The sequence below is a fragment of the Salvelinus fontinalis genome, chromosome 35, assembly GCF_029448725.1.
Source record: "Salvelinus fontinalis isolate EN_2023a chromosome 35, ASM2944872v1, whole genome shotgun sequence".
Lineage (NCBI taxonomy): Eukaryota > Metazoa > Chordata > Actinopteri > Salmoniformes > Salmonidae > Salvelinus > Salvelinus fontinalis.
The window spans coordinates 18,956,749-18,976,652 of NC_074699.1; the positions used below are offsets into that span (position 1 = coordinate 18,956,749).

Sequence of the window (19,904 nt, forward strand, 5' to 3'; positions counted from 1 at the left end):
CATCAATCTCTCCTCTCCATCTCTGCCAGTGCATCTCTCTGGGTGTCTGTTTTCCTCTTTCTGTTTCTACACCGTCACCAACTCTGTTTGTAAAGAAACACAAATGTGACATTTGGGTGTTTCACACATTCTGCTATTTCTGTGGACTTGATAGTGGAACTGCTAGTGGTTAGCAGGCAGCTCAGCACAGAGGGTCATAGAGTCATTTATTGAGACTACAGTCCTGCTGCTATGAGGTAGATGATTGGTGGTTTAATTATTCACAAGATCCCCTGCTTATAGAACAGTGAAAGACCTTCCGGAGCTTTCCTCTCCATTCATATTACTGGTGTTTACCTCCACTCAGTTATTTTTATTTATACACCTATACAGTATACATTCATACACATATTGACCAAAATCTGTTTCAAGTGAAAAAATGTATAGACAAATTGAATTATTTCTGTCCTTCCTATCGAATGTCTGAGACACTACTGTACATTTCATTTATCCATTCCAGGAAATGTGAATAGTTTCTCTGGTAAGGCTGACATGTTATTATTTGAGTAGAAACAGTCAAGGAGATACAGTGTGTCATGTAATTTGATTTAATTACATTGTGTTGGTTAGGTGGCCAGTTCAAATCACAGAGCCGACCTCTGATTCAGAGGGGTTGGGTTAAAAGCGGGAGTAAAGTTTTGGTTGTTGGTGCACTAGACCAGTGGTTCCCAAACTTTTTATAATCCCATACCCCTTCAAACATTCAACCTCCAGCTGTGTACCCCCTCTAGCACCAGGGTCAGCGCACTCTCAAATGTTGTTTTTTGTCATCATTGTAAGCCTGCCACACACACACTATACGATACATTTATTAAACATAAAAATGAGTGTGAGTTTTTGTCACAACCCGGCTCATGGGAAGTGACAAAGAGCTCTTATAGGACCAGGGCACAAATAATAATAATCAATAATTTTGCTCTTTATCTCACCATCTTACATATAAAACCTTATTTGTTAATTGAAAATTGTGAATAACTCACCACATGTTAATGAGAAGGGTGTGCTTGAAAGGATGCACATAACTCTGCAATGTTGGGTTGTATTGTATTGGAGAAAGTCTCAGTCTTAAATCATTTTCTACACACAGTCTGGGCCTTTATTTAGTTTTCATGCCAGGGAGGGCTGAGAATCCACTCTCACATAGGTACGTGGTTGCAATGGGCATCAGTGTCTTAACATCGCGATTTGCCAAGGCAGGATACTCTGAGCGCAGCCCAATCCAGAAATCTGGCAATGACTTCTGACTAAATTCAATTTTCACAGTTTTCGATGAGGCTCTCTTGTTCAGATATCAGTAAGTGGACTGGAGGCAGGGCATGAAAGGGATAACAAATCCAGTTGTTTGTGTCATCCGTTTCGGGAATGTACCGGCATAATTGCGCACCCAACTCACTTCAGTGCTTCCCTATATCACATTTGACATTGTCCGTAAGCTTGAGTTAATTTGCACACAAACAATCATAAAATGATAGAAAGACCTGTGTGTTGTCCTTGTTAATGCAGACAGAGAAGAGCTCCAACTTGTTAATCATAGCCTAAATTTTGTCCCGCACATTGAATGTAGTTGCGGAGAGTCCCTGTAATCCTAAATTCAGATCATTCAGGCGAGAAAAAACATCACCCAGATAGGCCAGTCATGTGAGAAACTCGTCATCATGCAAGTGGTCAGACAAGTGAAAAATATGGTCAGTAAAGAAAACTTTAAGCTCGTCTCTCAATTTAAAAAAGTGTCAATACTTTGCCCCTTGATAACCAGCACACTTGTATGTTGTAAAAGTGTTACATGGTTGCTGCCCATATCATTGCGTAGTGCAGAAAATACACGAGAGTTCAGGGGCCTTGCTTTAAAAAAGCATTTTCACTGTAGTGTCCAAAACGTCTTTCAAGCTGTCAGGCATTCCTTTGGTAGCAAGAGCCTCTCTGTGGATGCTGCAGTGTACCCAAGTGGCGTCGGGAGCAACTGCTTGCACGCGCATTACCACTCCACTATGTCTCCCTGTCATGGCTTTTGTGCCATCAGTACAGATACCAACACATCTTGACCACCAAAGTCCATTTGATGTCACCAAGCTGTCCAGTACTTTAAAAATATCCTCTCCTGTTGTCCGGGATTCCAGTGGTTTGCAGAAGAGGATGTCTTCCTTAATTGACCCCCCATAAATGTAACGGACATATACCAGGAGCTGTGCCAGGCCTGACACGTCTGTTGACTCATGCAGCTGTAACGCATAGAATTCACTGGCTTGTATGCAAAGCAGTAATTGTTTCAAAACATCTCCTGTTATGTCACTGATGCATCATGAAACAGTGTTGTTTTATAAGGCATTGTCTGTATAGTTTTTTTGGGCCTTTTCCACCAGCATTGTCCCAGCCATATCCGCGGCAGCAGGTAGAATTAAAGTCCAACGTCCCTGTCTGTTGGTTGGTTCTTTCCCGGGTAAGGAGGCAGTAGCTCTTCGGCTGCGTCAGATTCACAACTGTCAGTGTCCATGCCAGCTGGGCTAACAACAAATGTAGAATTACTGATAATAGCATTGGATGTGCTTGTGGAAGCAGAACAACTTGTGTCGTTGACAGGTGCAGGTGTAGTACTGCTGGTAGTAGCAGTACTACTAGTAGAGTATGGATACGGGCCCTACTTTTTTTTTTTACCATTTATACATTTTTCAGCAAGCGGAATGAGCAGCAGCTACTTTTGGCTACATACGGACCGTTAGTGGAATTCCCACGAGAGAAAAGCGGTTAATGTGATTGGATGTTAATTATTTGATTAGGCTACCTGTATTTGACATTGTGTTGTTATTTTGCTGAACACTAGATGGTTGAATTTTATTTTTGGTAGTGAAACGAGGTTACTCAGGCGAGAGAAAAAACCTCCCCCAAATGTATAGACCCTTTGGAAAATATAAATGGACTGTTTTAAAATGTGAAGGGAAAAAAAAAATATTTATATATTAAAAAAATAATGTGAATCACATTTTTCTTTGTCTTACCCCCAAAGGCTGGTTTGGTACATGCTTATGTACAGTACACTCTTAGAAAAAAAGGTTCCAAAAGGGTTCTTCAGCTGTACCCATAGGAGAACCGTTTTGTTTCCAGGTAGAACTCTTTTGGGTTCCATGTTGAACCCTCCTTGGAAAGGGTTCTACCTGGAACCAAAAGGGTTTTACCTGGAACAATAAAGTGTTCTTCAAAGGGTTATCCTATGGAGATAGCCGAAAAAGCCTTATTGGTTCTAAATAGCACCTTTTTTTCTAAGAGTTGTCCTCCACAAGAGGACATTTAATAAATGGGCTCCCTTGTGTTCAGAACACAGCCTTAGTTGAACAGACACCTGTGATTTGCTTGAAGACAGCAAGCAATAAATAAAGGATTCATTTTATACTGAACAAAATTATAAACGCAACATGCAACAATTTCAACCATTTTACTGAGTTACAGTTCATAGAAGGAAATCAGGCAATTGAAATAAATACATTAGGCCCAAATCTAGAGATTTCACATGACTGGGCATGGGCACAGCCAATCAGAATGTTTTTCCCCACGAAAGAGCTTTATTACAGATGGAAATACTCCTCAGTTTCATCAGTTGTTCAGGTGGCTGGTTTCAGACAATTCCGCAGGTGAAGAAGCAGGATGTGAAATCAAATTCAAATCAAATTGTATTTGTCACATACACATGGTTAGCAGATATTAATGTGAGTGTAACAAAATGCTTTTGGTTCTAGTTCCGACAGTGCAGTAATATCTAACAAGTAATCTAACAATTCCCCAACAACTACCTAATACACACAAATCTAAAGGGGTGAATGAGAATATGTACATGTAAGTATATGAATGAGCGAAGGCCGAGCGGCATAGGCAAGGTGCAATAGATGGTATAAAATACAGTATATACATGTGAAATGAGTAATGTAAGATATGTAAACATTATTAAAGTGGTATTATTTAGAGTGCGTTGTATAAAGTGACTAGTGATCCATTTATTAAAGTGGCCAGTGATTGGGTCTCATGTAGGTAGCGGCCTCTCTGAGTTAGTGATTGCTGTTTAGTAGTCTGATGGCCTTGAGATAGAAGCTGTTTTTCATTCTCTCGCTCCCAGCTTTGATGCACCTATACTGACCTCACCTTCTGGATGGTAGTGGTGGGAACAGGCAGTGGCTCGGATGGTTGTCCTTGATGATCTTTTTGGCCTTCCTGTGACATCGGGTGCTGTAGGTGACCCCTGTGATGCGTTGTGCAGGCCCACACCACCCTCTGGAGAGCCTTGTGGTTGAGGGCGGTGCAGTTGCCATACCAGGCTGTGATACAGCCTGACAGGATGCTCTCGATTGTGCATCTGTAAAAGTTTGTCAGGGTTTTGGGTGACAAGCCAAATTTCTTCAGCCTCCTGAGATTGAGGAGGCGTTGTTGCGCCTTCTTCACCACACTGTCTGTGTGAGTGGACCATTTCAGTTTGTCTGGGATGTGTACGCCGAGGAACTTAAAACTTTCCACCTTCTCCACTGCTGTCCCTTCGATGTGGATAAGGGGGTGCTCCCTCTGCTGCTTCCTGAAGTCCAAGATCATCTCCTTTGTTTTGTTGACATTGAGTGAGAGGTTGTTTTCCTGACACCACACTCCGAGTGCCCTCACCTCCTCCCTTTAGGCTGTCTCGTCGTTGTTGGTAATCAAGCCCACTACTGTTGAGTCATCTGCAAACTTGATGATTGAGTTGGAGTCGTGCATGACCACGCAGTCATGGGTGAACAGGGAGTACAGGAGGGGGCTGAGTACGCACCCTTGAATGTCCTTGTTTGGCGTGGGCACACGTGGTCTGCAGTTGTGAGGCCAGTTGGGCGTACTGCCAAATACTCTTAAACGACGTTGTGGCTTATGGTAGAGCAACATTAAATTCTCTGGCAACAGCTCTGGTGGACATTCCTGCAGTCAGCATGCCAATTGTACACATCTGTGGCATTGTGTTGTGACAAAACTGCACATTTAGTGTGGTCTTTTATTTTCCCCAGCACAAGGTGCACCTCTGTAATGATCATGCTGTTTAATCAGCTTCTTTATATGCCACACATGTCAGGTGGATGGATTATCTTGGCAAGGGGAAAATGCTCAATAACATGGGTGTAAACAAATTTGTCCACAACATTTCAGAGAAATAAGGTTTTTGTGCATATGGAACATTTCTGGGATCTTTAATTTCAGCTCATGAAACTTTTGACCAATACTTTTGTTCAGTATAGATCCATGTTTGCTTGGTTTATTGTTTTTCCTTTTGATCCTATCAGGCATTGGGGTGGGAAAGTGACAGACTGACTCCCCACTATTCTGCATGGTTGTCATGGTTTCAGAAGTTGATCCATCCACAGCATTCTGCAAAGTCATGCCAGGGTGGGTGGCACCTTTAAATGCTCATACCAGAATAGGAAAGAAAGTGATTGAGGAATTCAAATCCCTAATTACAGATGTATCACACTGAGATGACATACTGTAATAAGTTATCATTTTTTTCCCAATCAAGATTTTTTATTTGGAATTAATTATCAAAATATTTGCCGTGAGGTCACTGTCTTCGAAATCAGTCATCCGAATAAACCTCAAATAAACAAATAATGACAGTCAGTGGAATAAATGCTATCCTAGCATGTCAGCTACTTTGAGTTGATAAATTGACTTTTCTAAAAGGCTTCCCTATCTTAGTTCTGTCCATTAGAAACATTATTGACTTACAGGCTTTCAGAGTGTTGACTTAACCTACAATCATTTTACTCTGGGGACTGCATGTACTTGTAATACTATTGACAATGATATTACTCCTCATGTGCAACAATAGTGCAGGCCTGAGTTTGTCAGCGAGACATGACTGACCTTCTGTATCCATATGGTCTCTTTCCATCAGGAGACATAATGTGATGTGTGATGAATTGAGCTCTGTCACCTGAGTGCAGAACCACCGTTCCCCAGACATGGCTCTTATTAATCTCTGCTGTTCACTTCTCCCCCAAGAGGGCTCTTCCGAACACATGTTCTCTATCTGGAAGCCTCCACCACACAGAGTCATGTTTTGGATGTGAAGTGTGTTCTGCCTTATGCCGTCACAGCATGGAAAAGTGTTATTTAGAAAGTCAGGGAGATTAGTACCTGCTGCTCCATACTCACCATAAGATGTAATAACATACTAGCTACGTGGTCTGTATCACCTGACTGATACGTCTAAAGCTCAGCCCTAATAGTCATCGTTGTTTATGATCCTACTGTTCTGCTTGGAAACAATACCAGACCCAGAGGGCGAAATAGATGAGTTGGCCATGTCTTCTCCAAGCAATGTGAATCTTATTACCTGTGTTGTGGCCATGCTTTCTGGACGCCATTTAACCCCCTGAGCTGAAGATGATTATCTGGATACTTTCTACGAAAGCAATATTCATCATTCAGCACCAGTGTCGCCAGTGGCCTCGCTGTGATTGTTTGGTATGGTCCTCTACCTTCTGTTCCACAGTAGTCATGAGGGAACTCATGCAACATCTCCCCGTGACATCCTGACCAGGGGATATCATTTTGTTCTCCACAGCCTCTTAATGTCTCTAGACTCGGATTTGTTTTGCAAAGCAATATATCAAACGGGTTTGCACAATGAAAAGCAAGTTTACATATAAGGCTATTGTCTTGGAGAAAGGCAATGATGTGTTTCTGTCTTTTTTTTTCTTCCTCTGCTTTGAAGAGCGGCTTTGAAGCCACAGACTTCAATTACTACAAACTATTTCTGAATGCCCTGAGCATCACAGAGGCAATTCTCTCCTGTGCCCGTGAGTCAAGTGAAGTCCTGGAGAGGTCCATAGTGAAGTTCAGGGGGCTATTAGAGGAATGCAGCCGGAGAATTCACAAAGCTCCCCCCTAGAGATGCACATCAACCAGCTGTATCCTGCTCCTCCAAACCAGTCAGTCTTTCACAGCACTCCAGGAAATGAACACCCCTCCAGAAACACAACTCTAGTATGCTTTATGCTGTGCTGCTCACTCAGGGAAGAACCCATTTTTACATTGGGCCACATCCATTTGTCTGTTGCCTAGGAATTGTCAGTGAGCTGACACCGGAATGCATATCGGTTGTTTTCGGACCGTTGTTTACTGTTGTTGCAGAGCTCTCCCTCCCAACCAGCCTGGCTGTTCCACTCTGCTCCCTGACACCTCAGATCTGGCATTGGCAGGAGGCAGGCAAGGCAGCCAGGCAGCTCTGGACAATCTGATTTATGGTCCTCTCAGACAGCACTTGTTAAAACTCAGCACCAGCAGTGTTTTCCCCTCACCAGCCTATCAGGCAGAAGGCCATTACTGACACTGGCATTACTCAGGATGTACTACCACCGTAGCCAGGCTACAGATAACGCAAGCCTCAGTAGATTCACTAGTCCACCTTGTCCTGGAAATATGTTTCGATTTCTCATTAATGAGACTGTCGTGGTTAAAGTCTGCTGAGTTGTCACCTAAATGTTGTGTGACACAAGCCTGAACCACACTTTCAATGCTTTAATGCTGTCGTCTGTGTCTTATCTGTATCCTATCCTACAGCCGAGAAGTATTCTCAACACAGCACCTTTTCTGTCGCTACTTGTTGCCCAGTGGACTCCTGCTCAGTTGTCTCGTGTCGCTAACTGAGCTACAGCATTAGTATTACGTGGTTGTATATCACGGCACAGCTCTCGGTTTGGCCACACCAGATCTGGCGTTACCTCCCCGGCTGAGCCAAGCTTGGCACTGTTGCCATGGGAACCAAGGCCCTGCATTGATAAATAGGCCGGAGTGTAGCCAGGGATCTCTCCGAACGTGGGGGTGGGAAGAGAGTGACCAGGCTGCCACACCCTGTTATGACACCCTAGAGCCATTTTCACTGACTAGTGACCTGTAGGACAGTGAAATCTATCAGCAGCATGTGGGCTCTCTGACATGAACCGTGCTAAGACTTGCATGTATTATGGGTTGTTATCATTGTTAGCTACTGATTCCACCACATGGTCTGATCATTCCTGTTTGTTCCAGTGATTCAAATGGCTGTTGTCATTCACCCCATGTTTGCTCTGGCTCCTGCACCTTTCTATTAACACTATCATGTAAATTAAGGCTCTTAAATCTGGGCCTTAGCTACGCTTGTTGATTTAATGACCTCGCACCTGGCAAACCTGGCCTGTGTAAGACAGCATGATGAACACAGTCCTCTCCTCTCGTAGTAGGCAGTAAGCTGAATGTGCCCAAATGGTAGAAGGAACAGAAGCCCCCAGATAAGGTTGTTATCTGTTCATCTGTAATACACAGAGAAAAATGGATGGCTGACTCGTATTGGTGAATTGTTCATAAACATGTGAAATGATAGACATTAATGTTATTCATCAGTGTGCAGTCCAACTGATTTGCAGAGATAAATTGAACAACATGTAGATGGCTGTAGATAACTAGATAATAACACTGTGATTCCTAAACCCTATTCACTTTGATTAAATCTATTTTTAATAATGTAACTTTGTTCCTTATATGCACAGCATTGGAAATATGAATTTCTGTATCACTTGACTGAGTGGACTATTTTCCTCTGAATTGTTAAATGTGTCAAGTCAAGATATCTCAAAATGGGTCCATCACAGCACACCGTGTTTCCTTCAGGTGATCGACGGGAGCTTGTGAATTTTCTAACTATAATAATAGCACATCAGAATTTCCAGAATAATGACAGTTTCTCTTTTGCTCCATTAAGAAGTCTGAAATGATGTCACTTATGGTTTGTAATGCACTTCTATTTTTTGTGGCTATTAGCAGTCCTTTGGGTATTTCCAATCCACAGATCTGGTAGACATTTTTAGATGGGATCTCTTTATTTCTGCTGACAATTTGAAGACTATTAGTACATTTTCAAAAAGACAAGCTTAGCTTACCCCCTCAGTACTGTACTATATTTTTCTATCTTTACAGGAAGTATTTACACCCCTTGACTTAAAAAAAAGAAATTGTTACATCCTGAGTTTAAAATGGATTAAATTGAGAATTTGTGTCACTGATCTACACACAATACCTAATAATATCAAAGTGTAATTATGTTTTTCTAAATGTTTAGTAGTGGTGGCTGCATCATGTTATGGGTATACTTGTAATCATTAAGGATTGGGGAGTTTTTCAGGATACAAAATAAACTCAATGGAGCTAAGCACAGGCACAATCCTAGAGGAAAACCTGCTTCAGTCTGCTTTCCACCAGACACTGGGAGATTAATTCACCTTCCAGCAGGACAATAACCTAAAACACAAGGCCAAATATACACTGGAGTTGCTTACTAAGAAGACAGTGAATGTTCCTGAGTGGTTGAGTTACTTGTCTAGAAATGATTAACAACCAATTTGACAGAGCTTGAAGAATTCTGAAGAGAATAATAGTCAAATATTGTACAATTCAGTTGTGCAAAGTTCTTAGAGATTTACCCAGAAAGACTCACAGCTGTAAACGCTGCCAAAGGTGATTCTAACATGTATTGACTCAGTGGTGTGAATACTTATGTAAATTAGATATTTAAAAAAATATATACACCGTTCAAAAGTTTGGGGTCACTTAGAAATATCCTTGTTTTTGAATGAAAAGCAATTTTTTTGATCAGAAATACAGTGTAGACATTGTTAATGTTGTAAATTACTTTTGTTGCTGGAAATGGTAGATTTTTTTATGGAATATCTACATAGGTGTACAGAGGCCCATTATCAGCAACCATCACTCCTGTGTTCCAATGGCACGTTGTGTTAGCTAATCCAAGTTTATCATTTTAAAAGGCTAATTGATAATTAGAAAACCCTTTTGCAATTATGTTAGCACAGCTGAAAACTGTTGTTCTGATTAAAATCAAGGTCGTTTCTAAGTGACCTCAAACTTTTGAATGGTAGTGTATATTTCTAAAACCATGTTTTCACTTTGTCATTATGGGGTATTGTGTGTAGATGGGTGTGTGAAAATGCTATGTAATCCTTTTTTAATTCTGGCTATAACAAGAACATGTGGAGTAAGTCAAGGAGTATGAATACTTTTTGAAGGCACTGTATTTTAAAAGGAACATATGCTTTGCTCTCCTACTAGTACACCATAGAACAGCAGTCTTGCCAAATTCAATGAAAACCTACTTTTGTTGTTGTGGGACAATGATCTGAAAAGAACTTGGCCACACTGGCCACCATAAAAACATTGAAGGTCTTGGGAACCCACATCCAGTTTAATCTTCTCCATGTCAGCATTTTCTTTTCAGATTTTAGATTCACTCTAGCTCACATGGTGACAAGATTCTGTTATTTGGTGGCACAAAGGGAGGTATTTTTTGCGTGATGAAAAAATATTTTCCGTTATAAAGCTTTTGTAACACAGGTCTATTGATGCTATGGCTTTGGTTACCTCTCTTGCTCTCAAGCAATTTTCTATGCTACAAACATCTGTCGTGGAAAAATTCTTACACAGGGACACTCAAAGTCAATCTTAAATGAATCATTGTTTATTGTCAGCGCGCTGGAGAGGTTCCAACCAACTCAATGCACCATAGAACACATGTCTGTCAGAAGCTCTTCCTGGGCAGTCCCAGCCGTTGTCTTATATAAAGCTATACACAGACAAGTTATATTTGCATGATTTAGCATAATTAATTAATCATTATCGTTTTGTTTCATTCATGTGACCGACCAATACTGTTTCATAACATGTGACAGACCAACACCTCACAAGGCTTCTCTCTAAGCTGAGACCTTAACTGAGATATTGTTTGTTCGTTCTCAAAACAACGTCTGGGCGTACTGCCAAATTGCAGTTACTGATAAGAGGAGGATTTGTACAGTCAGCCACTTGCATGAACACAGACATTGGTTTATAGAACAGCACATGAATAGAACACAGAAATTAGTTATAAGCACAAGCATTCAAATTCCCATTACACACCTCCGCCTGAACCAGCTATAATATGACTGACAATGTAATCGTCTTCTTCAGAATTTCTGCCTTTCCTGTCATTTAGGGTCTTGTCAAGGTTGGATGCTATTAGAAGTTGTGACAGTAGCTGTGTGCCTAGAGATCGATCTCCTGTGTGAGGCTGGTTTGGGATGCCGTGGCCTTTTCCTGTTGTGGGAGGAGGATCTGTTCATTAAACAGCTGCCCACATTCATCTGGGAAGACCGCTCTCTGCTAAACATTCAGATTACGGCTGCCTGATAAAGAATGTTAAGTAATTTATCAAGCCTGACAATGCTTTTTCGGAAAGGGCCTTCTGATCCTCATAGGCTTGGCACTCACCGGTACGACACATCACAATACTACTTCTGGCATCGTCTCAGAAAGGAATTCCAAGATATGACTGTTTAACATCGCAGGGATACCACCGGGATGCAGCCATACCTGGTTGTGTAAGCAGAAGCTTTTCCGTAAATTTTCCAAGTGAGTTCTTTGAAGTCCATTCGGAAGTTATTTTTGTGGTTTGTTGGTGAAATGAGTTGTGCAATTGTCAGCAGTTGTGGGAGGACAGATACTGTAGCTGTCTGTGGAGCTCTCCGTGATGTTGTCTTGGGAGGATATCGTGCAGCATGTGAGTTTCAGCTTTGTATGAGAGAGAGAGAGAGCGCGAGAGAGAGGTGTGTTTATGAGATGTTTTGTATTTTTCCTGGGAACCCTGTGCTCTGCTGTTGTCAGTGAGGTTTGGCATGAAATGCAGGGTATTCTCTGGAACCACAGCCCATGAAGAGTCTCATTAACGGGAAGTGGGGTGGCGAGCCAGGGGCAAAGACTCCCATTGCTTGTGTGCGTGGGATGAGAATTCAGGGGGCGTTGGTTAGTGTAAATGCTGAGCCTGGAAAACGGTTCTCGCCTGGCTGGAGAGGGTGGAGGGTGTGTCTTCAGGATGGAATGAAGGAGAGGTTGCCTGGATACCCATGCAGCATTGCCTGCCTAACTTGGAGTGTCTTGGCCAATTAGGGTGTAATCGGGATCTAGACAGGGAGTACAGTAGGGGTTCACCATGGATAAAGCATGGCGGAGCCTCCTTGCTGGTTCTCAGATATGTGCCTGCTTCACAATTTACCCCCTACCGACTCTCCAACCAGCCACAATTCTCCATCATTGTTAATTAACATCACATTAACAGTCCCTGACCTACTTCTGCTTTAGGCTATGTCATTTCTTTTAACTAAAGAATGTTTTGGAAACAATGGGATCCAGACAAAGAGGTACATTGTCTGTATGTACCATGGTAATGAGAACAGTGATATAGGCCATCCATGGTCATCATCTCTGAGGGGTTGAACTATTCCCATGTAGTGATTATTTAGATCCCCATGAGTTTTAATGAGCGAAATCAGAGGGTAATCACATTACCCTTTTCCATGAAACCCCTCTACCTTCCAGCACAGTTATTGAATGACTTTATAGTATACATCATTTCCAATGCAGTAACTCTGATAACGGCTTTGAACACAGGAACAAACACTGGCACAGACTGTTGGTTCACAGTCTGGATTATGTTGTTCTGGTTTCATGCTTGAGTTCCTTCCACCCTCCTCAGCCCATGAAAAGACGCAATGCCTTTAAGCCTTCCGCATGTGAACCGAACAAGTGTGCTTGCATACTCCATTAAAAGACCTTTGCTTGAAAAATTTGGGAAAAAAGTGTCAATACTACTGTTTGTCAATATTGAGATGCCGTAGCCACTTCCTAAAAATAGTCAGAATGATTTTTTATGTTTTTGCCAAATGGCGCAATTTTACATTTAACCAAGATGTTTTGTTCAGTATATCTCAAGTGAAAAAAGTTACATGAAAACGATTTGTCTCTCATCAATTAACTGTTTGTTGTCATTCAAGAATCCCTAATGTTGACCAATCATCGACAAAGGGGTGTAGACTTCGGCTACCGACTTCGGCTTGCCTCAAGATATTTTTTGTGTGCATGAACATGTGGAAAAACCCTTGCCGAACAAAAACGTCACAAAATGTTGTCATAATATATGCACAAACTGTTCCAAACTGTTTCGGATGGGAAGGATGCGGACGCATTAAATCTAAATCTTCTTTAACAAAGGAACCTAAAGATTAAGAGATGGGGGGTGGAGATGAGGTGGGGGTGGAGATGAGGTGGGGGATGGATTAACCATGTGGTAGTAAGGTGTCACAGCCGTCCAAACCAACACAACTGTCTCACATTGAAAGTACTCTGTTTGCAGTGGCTTGTAGGAAAATGCTGAGGCAATATTTGTCAGAAATGGAAGGATCCACTGAATCACAGTAACTGTATGACCTCACAAGGCTTTATTTATGATCCCACTTTTTCCCATAACATAATTTATTTACTAACATCATCATTTATGTATGGACAGAGATTGGTGCACCTACCTGGTAGAAATGGTTTTCTCATGGTGTACCTACTGAGTACTGTCTGGATAGCACCCCACTTGGATATCCCAAGGCAAAAAATATTTCCCATTCAAACTGGATAACAGGGTCTCACTCAAAGACATTTTAGATTATATCAGATTTTAGTCTTGAAAGAAAAGAAAATAGTTATTGTTCCAACTTCAAACATCGGTGCTACTCGAGTCTGGTAAATCCTGTTGGGGTTGTAAGAGAAATAACATGGAGATTAGATTCCACAACCCACCACCCATCAGGTTGGAGTGGCTCACAGCTGCCACTACTAAAGCAGCCAGTCTCCAGTTTGAGTCAATGGTCGTTGAAAACTCATTTTTAACAAGCTATTGTACACTGGGATATTCTGTGTGGCTGAAGTTAGTAAGCATGTATTAGATTTATGGTGAACATTATGAATGATAATTATTCACATGCTGATAATTGTTTACCCACAGTGAGGGATGTGACTCAAGGCTCTATGCTGACCTTTTTTTACAGGGAGCACGCGCGTGCCGAAGTTGAAACATTTTGGAGCACAAAGAAATTTAAGAGCACAATTAACTGCTTGTAATGGTGCAAGCATATACTCCGTGGCACCCAGGGCCTGCGGTACAGTGAAGGAATCATTGCAACAATTATCATCTGGGTGATTTTATTCTAAGCGCACTGGTGCTCCTATATTAAAATTCCAGGTCACACAGCAAAATATTTAGGTACATATGCAAGTAAAATGGTCACACTGTAGAGCCATGTGACTCATGTTTTCCATTGCAGAGTGCATCATGTTGAATTACAGCATCACAGAGCCTTCTAGTGCATCTCCCTGTATTTGACTGCAGGATTGATTCTTGGTACACTCATTTTCCTAATTGTGTTCTCAAGTGGGTTTCTGGTAAAGCAAACACTACTGCCATTAGAAATGACCAGGGATGAATTAAAGGAAACTAGAGATCTATCCAACCCCAAGGGGAATGAAACAACACACAATCAGGGAAAACACAACTTGTGCTCAATGGATTTCGGTATCATTATAGAAATGTTACCTCTGATACATTTCCATGCTAAAGATATTACAGTAATGTAATGGGTGCCTACTCATGACTCTCAGTTGCTTCCTTTCAAAACATTCAAAGACAATTGCTCCATTATACGGAATGACTTTGAAAATGCACAGTGCCTTGAAAGATATATTTTGAACTGCTCTCTCAGTGATGCGTTTTATTGTGCTCGCCTGGCCATGGACTGCTGTAAATGGATTCATTCTGCAGTAATCACACTGAGCATAGAGGCAATATCCCTGAGATGCATCAGGGCAGACTGGTCTCAGATATCCCTTCTCTGCTGTACGTAGCAACAGATGATAGGGAGCATAGGGAGTGGTGTGCTTTGAGCACTGAAACATTGGGATTGGTGAAACGTCACCACATAGAACAAAGAGTATAGAGGCAGAGATGCAACTTTAAAATGGAGTCTGACAGTAAGGTAAGAATACTTGGAAGGGCAGCCCTAAAGTGGTCCCCAGTGGCATTGACTTAGAGGAGGTAATCATTATAGGTCATCTCATCATGCTATATGTCATACTGTGAAATGGTGTGATGAAAAGTATTGGCGTGGCAGGGTTGACCTCCCTAGAAGTAGGAGGAATACACTTGCGGCACCTTTTTTTTTAGGCGGGTGTCGAGCAGTTCCAATCATCTGTAAATGTCATGAGCTCTGACGGAGGGTTTGGGTATTGACTGAGTCTGGCTAGATGAAGGACAGGGACGCTAATCTTCACCGGCCATGTATATCAATTCAGAAAAGCCACCAGACCACGTCACGCAATATACAAAATACAGTATTCTAGAAATGACACGTATTTTTCAGTCCTGTGAAATGGTGTGATGATCGTCATGCTTTGTGCACATCCTGGCTGTCTTAAATGTGTGCTGGCTCTCATGACTGACTGAATGATTATACAGTGACCTGCACTGATTTATTTGAGAGAGAACCAGTGTGTGCTTCAAGTTACTGTCTGTCTGGGAAGTAGAATGTTTGACCTCTCACTTCCACCCAGCTGAATGAACAGGCAGTAACACTTTAAAATATGGCCCTCAGCTTAGCACATGTAGCAACTGTTCCACTCAGATAATAACACTCTGATCATTCTAAATGAGAGCATGTGCTGACACTGGTTGTATGATTGGTTGAGTTTGGAATCTGAACACCAATTAGTTGTGGTTGTTGGCAGTAATTTGTTGGGTTGTGTTATGAAGATTGTACTATGGCTAACCCTGTAAAACAACAAATTTCACTGCACCTATACGTTTTTTAAACACTCTGTTGTTAGTCAGGCTATTTGCACAGCATTATAGCATTCAGTTCTGCAGACAATGTGGACTGTGATTTAAGAATGTGATTTTTAGCTGGCTCCTATTATAAGAGTTTGGATGGAAGATGCTGTTAAATGTAGTTTTGAAGTTGTTGTGACAGAAATGCAAACCCTTATCACCCCGATTGCAACGTCTACTCCTCTTTGCACATACGTCACACTCTGTCGCTATGTTTTTCATGGGCTTGCTGAGTCACCACTGCCACCTAATGTGCAGTGCCTAAAACTGCATGCACTCTATTCAGAACGTCACATACAGCACCCAAACAAAATCACAAGCTGTATTTTGGGGGATCGAATGTCTAAACTATATGGTATATATTGTTATTACTGACATTGATTTTATGTGACAGTCAGTGTTTGGTCTGATTGGTTATTGTGTTTGAACCCCAGGTAAAAGAAGCCATGCAGAGGATCCACGACAGAGGCAACATAGGAAAGCTAATCCTGGATGTGGAGAAGTCTCCCACTCCTTTGGTACGTACACAACCCTGACATTTTTTTCTACAAAAACAAGTTATCAATAAGTGGTCTAAAATTGCACATGCATTCAACAAGTTTGAAAAACTTTGAGGAAAAAGGAAATTATTAACTTCTTATGGCTGAGATCCCGTTAACGGGATCGACTTGACAACAGCCAGTGATAGTGTGGACTGGGCGCCAAATTCAAACAACAGAAATCTCATAATTAAAATTCCTCAAACATACAAGTATTTTACACCATGTTAAAGATAAACTTGTTGTAAATCCAGCCACAGTGTCCTATTTCAAAAAGGCTTTATGACGAAAGCATACCAAACGATTGTTAGGTCAGTACCTAGTCACAGAAAAACACAGCCATTTTTCCAGCCAAAGAGAGGAGTCACAAAAATCAGAAATAGAGATAAAATTAATCACTAACCTTTGATGATCTTCATCAGATGACACTCATAGGACTTCATGTTACACAATACATCTATGTTTTGTTCGATAAAGTTCATATTTATATCCAAAAATCTTAGTTTACATTGGCACGTTATGTTCAGGAATGTTTTGCCTCCAAAACATCCAGTGATTTTGCAGAGAGCCACATCAATTTACAGAAATTCTCATAATAAACATTGATAAAAGATACAAGTATTATACATGGAACTTTAGATAAACTTCTCCTTAATGCAACCGCTGTGTCAGATTTAAAAAAAACTTTACGGAAAAAGCACACCATGCTATAATCTGAGTACAGCGCTCAGAGCCCAAACAAGCCATACAGATATCCGCCATGTTGTGGAGTCAACAGAAGTCATAAATAGTATTATAAGTATTCACTTATGTTTGATGATCTTCATCAGCATGCACTCCCAGGAATCCCAGTTCTACAATAAATGTTTGTTTTGTTCGATAACGTCCATAATTTATGTCCAAATACCTCCTTTTTGTTTGCGCGTTTAGTTACAAAATCCAAATTGTTCCAAAATCCAAATTGATAAGCAGGTCAGACGAAAAGTCAAAAAATTCCATTACAGTTCGTAGAAACATGTCAAACGATGTATAGAATCAATCTTTAGGATGTTTTTAACATAAATCTTCAATAATGTTTCAACCGGAGAATTCCTTTGTCTTCAGAAATGCGATGGAACGCAGGTCGCTCTCACGGGAGCGCGTGTGGTCAGCTCATGCCAGACACCTGACTCAAAGAGCTCTCCTTTCCTCTTTCTTCACAGTAGAGGCATGAAACAAGGTTCTAAAGACTGTTGACATCTAGTGGAAGCCTTGGGAAGTGCAATATGACCCCAAAGGGGGTCATATCCCCCAAAGGGGGTATATTGGAGGGGTATAAGGGGGTATATTGGATAGGCAAACCTACAAACCTCAGATTTCCCACTTCCTGGTTGGATTTTTTCTCAGGTTTTTGCCTGCTATATGAGTTCTGTTATACTCACAGACATCATTCAAACAGTTTGAGAAACTTCAGAGTGTTTTCTATCCAAATCTACTAATAATATGCATATCTTAGCTTCTGGGACTGAGTAGCAGGCAGTTTACTCTGGGCACCTTATTCATCCAAGCTACTCAATACTGCCCCCAGCCATAAGAAGGTTAAATAGCATCATGACTCATCACAGTGAGCAATTTATCCCTGGAGAACTCTTGGCCAAATCAACACATGGTTAGGTTTGAGGTTCTTAGATAAAACTAAGTCTGATAACAATGAACATGATATCCTCCAATGGCACTGGTTTCTATAGTGACCCGTGAATGTCAGCGTCCCCATTTGGAGCAGCAAACATAAGAAACAAAAGCCTGAGCAGCGTTGACAAAATGTTGATTCAATGTTGATACGTTTAAAGTAACTGTCCAGTAAAACCCCATCTCAAACTCTATTAATTGTATTTAAAAAAAATCAAATGTAAAAAAAAATATGTAATGCTTGAAATTTTCTTGGGTCATATGTGATTGGTCCAGCAGCTTTTGCCTTTTTTGTTTTTATTCTCCAGTGGGGCGAAGGATCATTCTTGAGATAATGGGAGGCACGGCTCAGTAATGCACACTCACTGCACACAAGCAAGATAGCTAGCAAGCCGAGCAATCCACAGCTGGTGTTAGCAAAAAGGACAACTCATATGTAACAACTATCTCACCTGTTACTTCTATTTCAAATTATGTGGTTTGTATAGGTAGACCACAATTAAAATACCCAAATGCGGGACAACAGGATGATTTTAGGGGACATTCGCGAGACAGTTGCCTTCATGAATAAAAACATTTAGCAGCACGTCCCCATCCCCCCCAGATGTAGCCTATTGAATATCATTATAGAATATGCATAAAATGCATCCTCCAATTGCAACATCTACCTATGCCCACACATATTGTCTCAATAAACATTTATATTTTTAATACCCTCAAACACCAAGTTAGGCATCCCTCATTTCAAAATAGGCCATGGCATCATCACTGTCAATCATGAATGATAATTCTTTACATTTTACCAGTGAAATGTCCAAACTGCGTCTGCATGCCGATCATTTGATCTCAAGTAGTTTCATGGGAATATGCATTTAGATCTTCGTGAATTCCTATTTCGTGGGCAAATTAGAGCAGATGGTGTTAAACTTCATAGCCTTCCTGTATTACATTTTTTTTTCAATCATAGCACATTCTGGCGCAGTTGAGTTTTGGCCATCTGATAATTTTTGGGGACTATTCAGCTTACCATCCTAAAATCTCATAAGAAATTAAGTGGTATTTTTGGTGTAACAGTAATGTTATATACTATGCTATTATATTTGGTTTTGTTATGTAGAGTACTAACGCATTGGCACACACTGGTTGAATGAACGTTCTTTCCACGTCATTAAAAAAATATATGTTATTTTACCTTTATTTAACTAGGCAAGTCAGTTAAGAACACATTCTTATTTTCAATGACGGCCTAGGAACAGTGGGTTAACTGCCTTGTTCAGGGGCAGAACACAGCTGTACCTTGTCAGCTCAGGGATTCGATCTAACAACCTTTCGGTTACTAGTCCAACGCTCTAACCACTAGGCTACGCTGCCACCCCAATTAAATGAATTGACGTCTGTGCCCAGTGATCATTATGTGATCTTTCAAGACATTGATTCAGCTTTGATCTAACATTACTAAATGAGCACCATTGTGAGAAGTAGCAGAGTAATGACAGCACTACACCCCTGCAGTCCGCTGCACCAAACAAGTAATTGAAGCGCACCTAGCCATGCTTTTGCCTTTTGCAAAATTTGGTGATGCAGAAATGAGAGACTACATGTGTGGCTGTTTTATGAAAATCTGGGAATATTTGGCCAAGGAAACTTTTTGGTGGTCAAATAGCTAGGAAGTGAGACTTTAAAATCGGATTTAGTGAAGTAGCAGCAAATATGTTTATTGTGCAACTAATGAGTATGGAGAGCCTCACAAGTTTGACGAAATTACCTTATCTTTCAGTCTAATACGGTTATTTACTTACTTTTGTAGTTCGTTATGAGAAGCATGCTTTTTGAAAATAGGTAGGCCTAACTGTCCTCTCCAAGTTTAGCTGGAATTTAGCCCGAAAGGATTTGAGAAATATGATTGGTTGACAATAGGCCTATGACATTAG

At 41.0% G+C, this 19,904-nt stretch overlaps 1 protein-coding gene across 1 annotated transcript in view; it reads left to right on the forward strand.

Moving 5' to 3' along the window:
- Nucleotides 1-19,904, forward strand: part of vat1l (vesicle amine transport 1-like) — a 32,255-nt gene that overhangs the window by 8,808 nt on the left and 3,543 nt on the right. Inside the window, exon 8 of the mRNA XM_055899448.1 lies at nucleotides 16,201-16,284. Within this exon, the coding sequence (XP_055755423.1) occupies nucleotides 16,201-16,284 (84 nt within the window). The remainder of the gene's footprint in view (nucleotides 1-16,200; nucleotides 16,285-19,904) is intronic.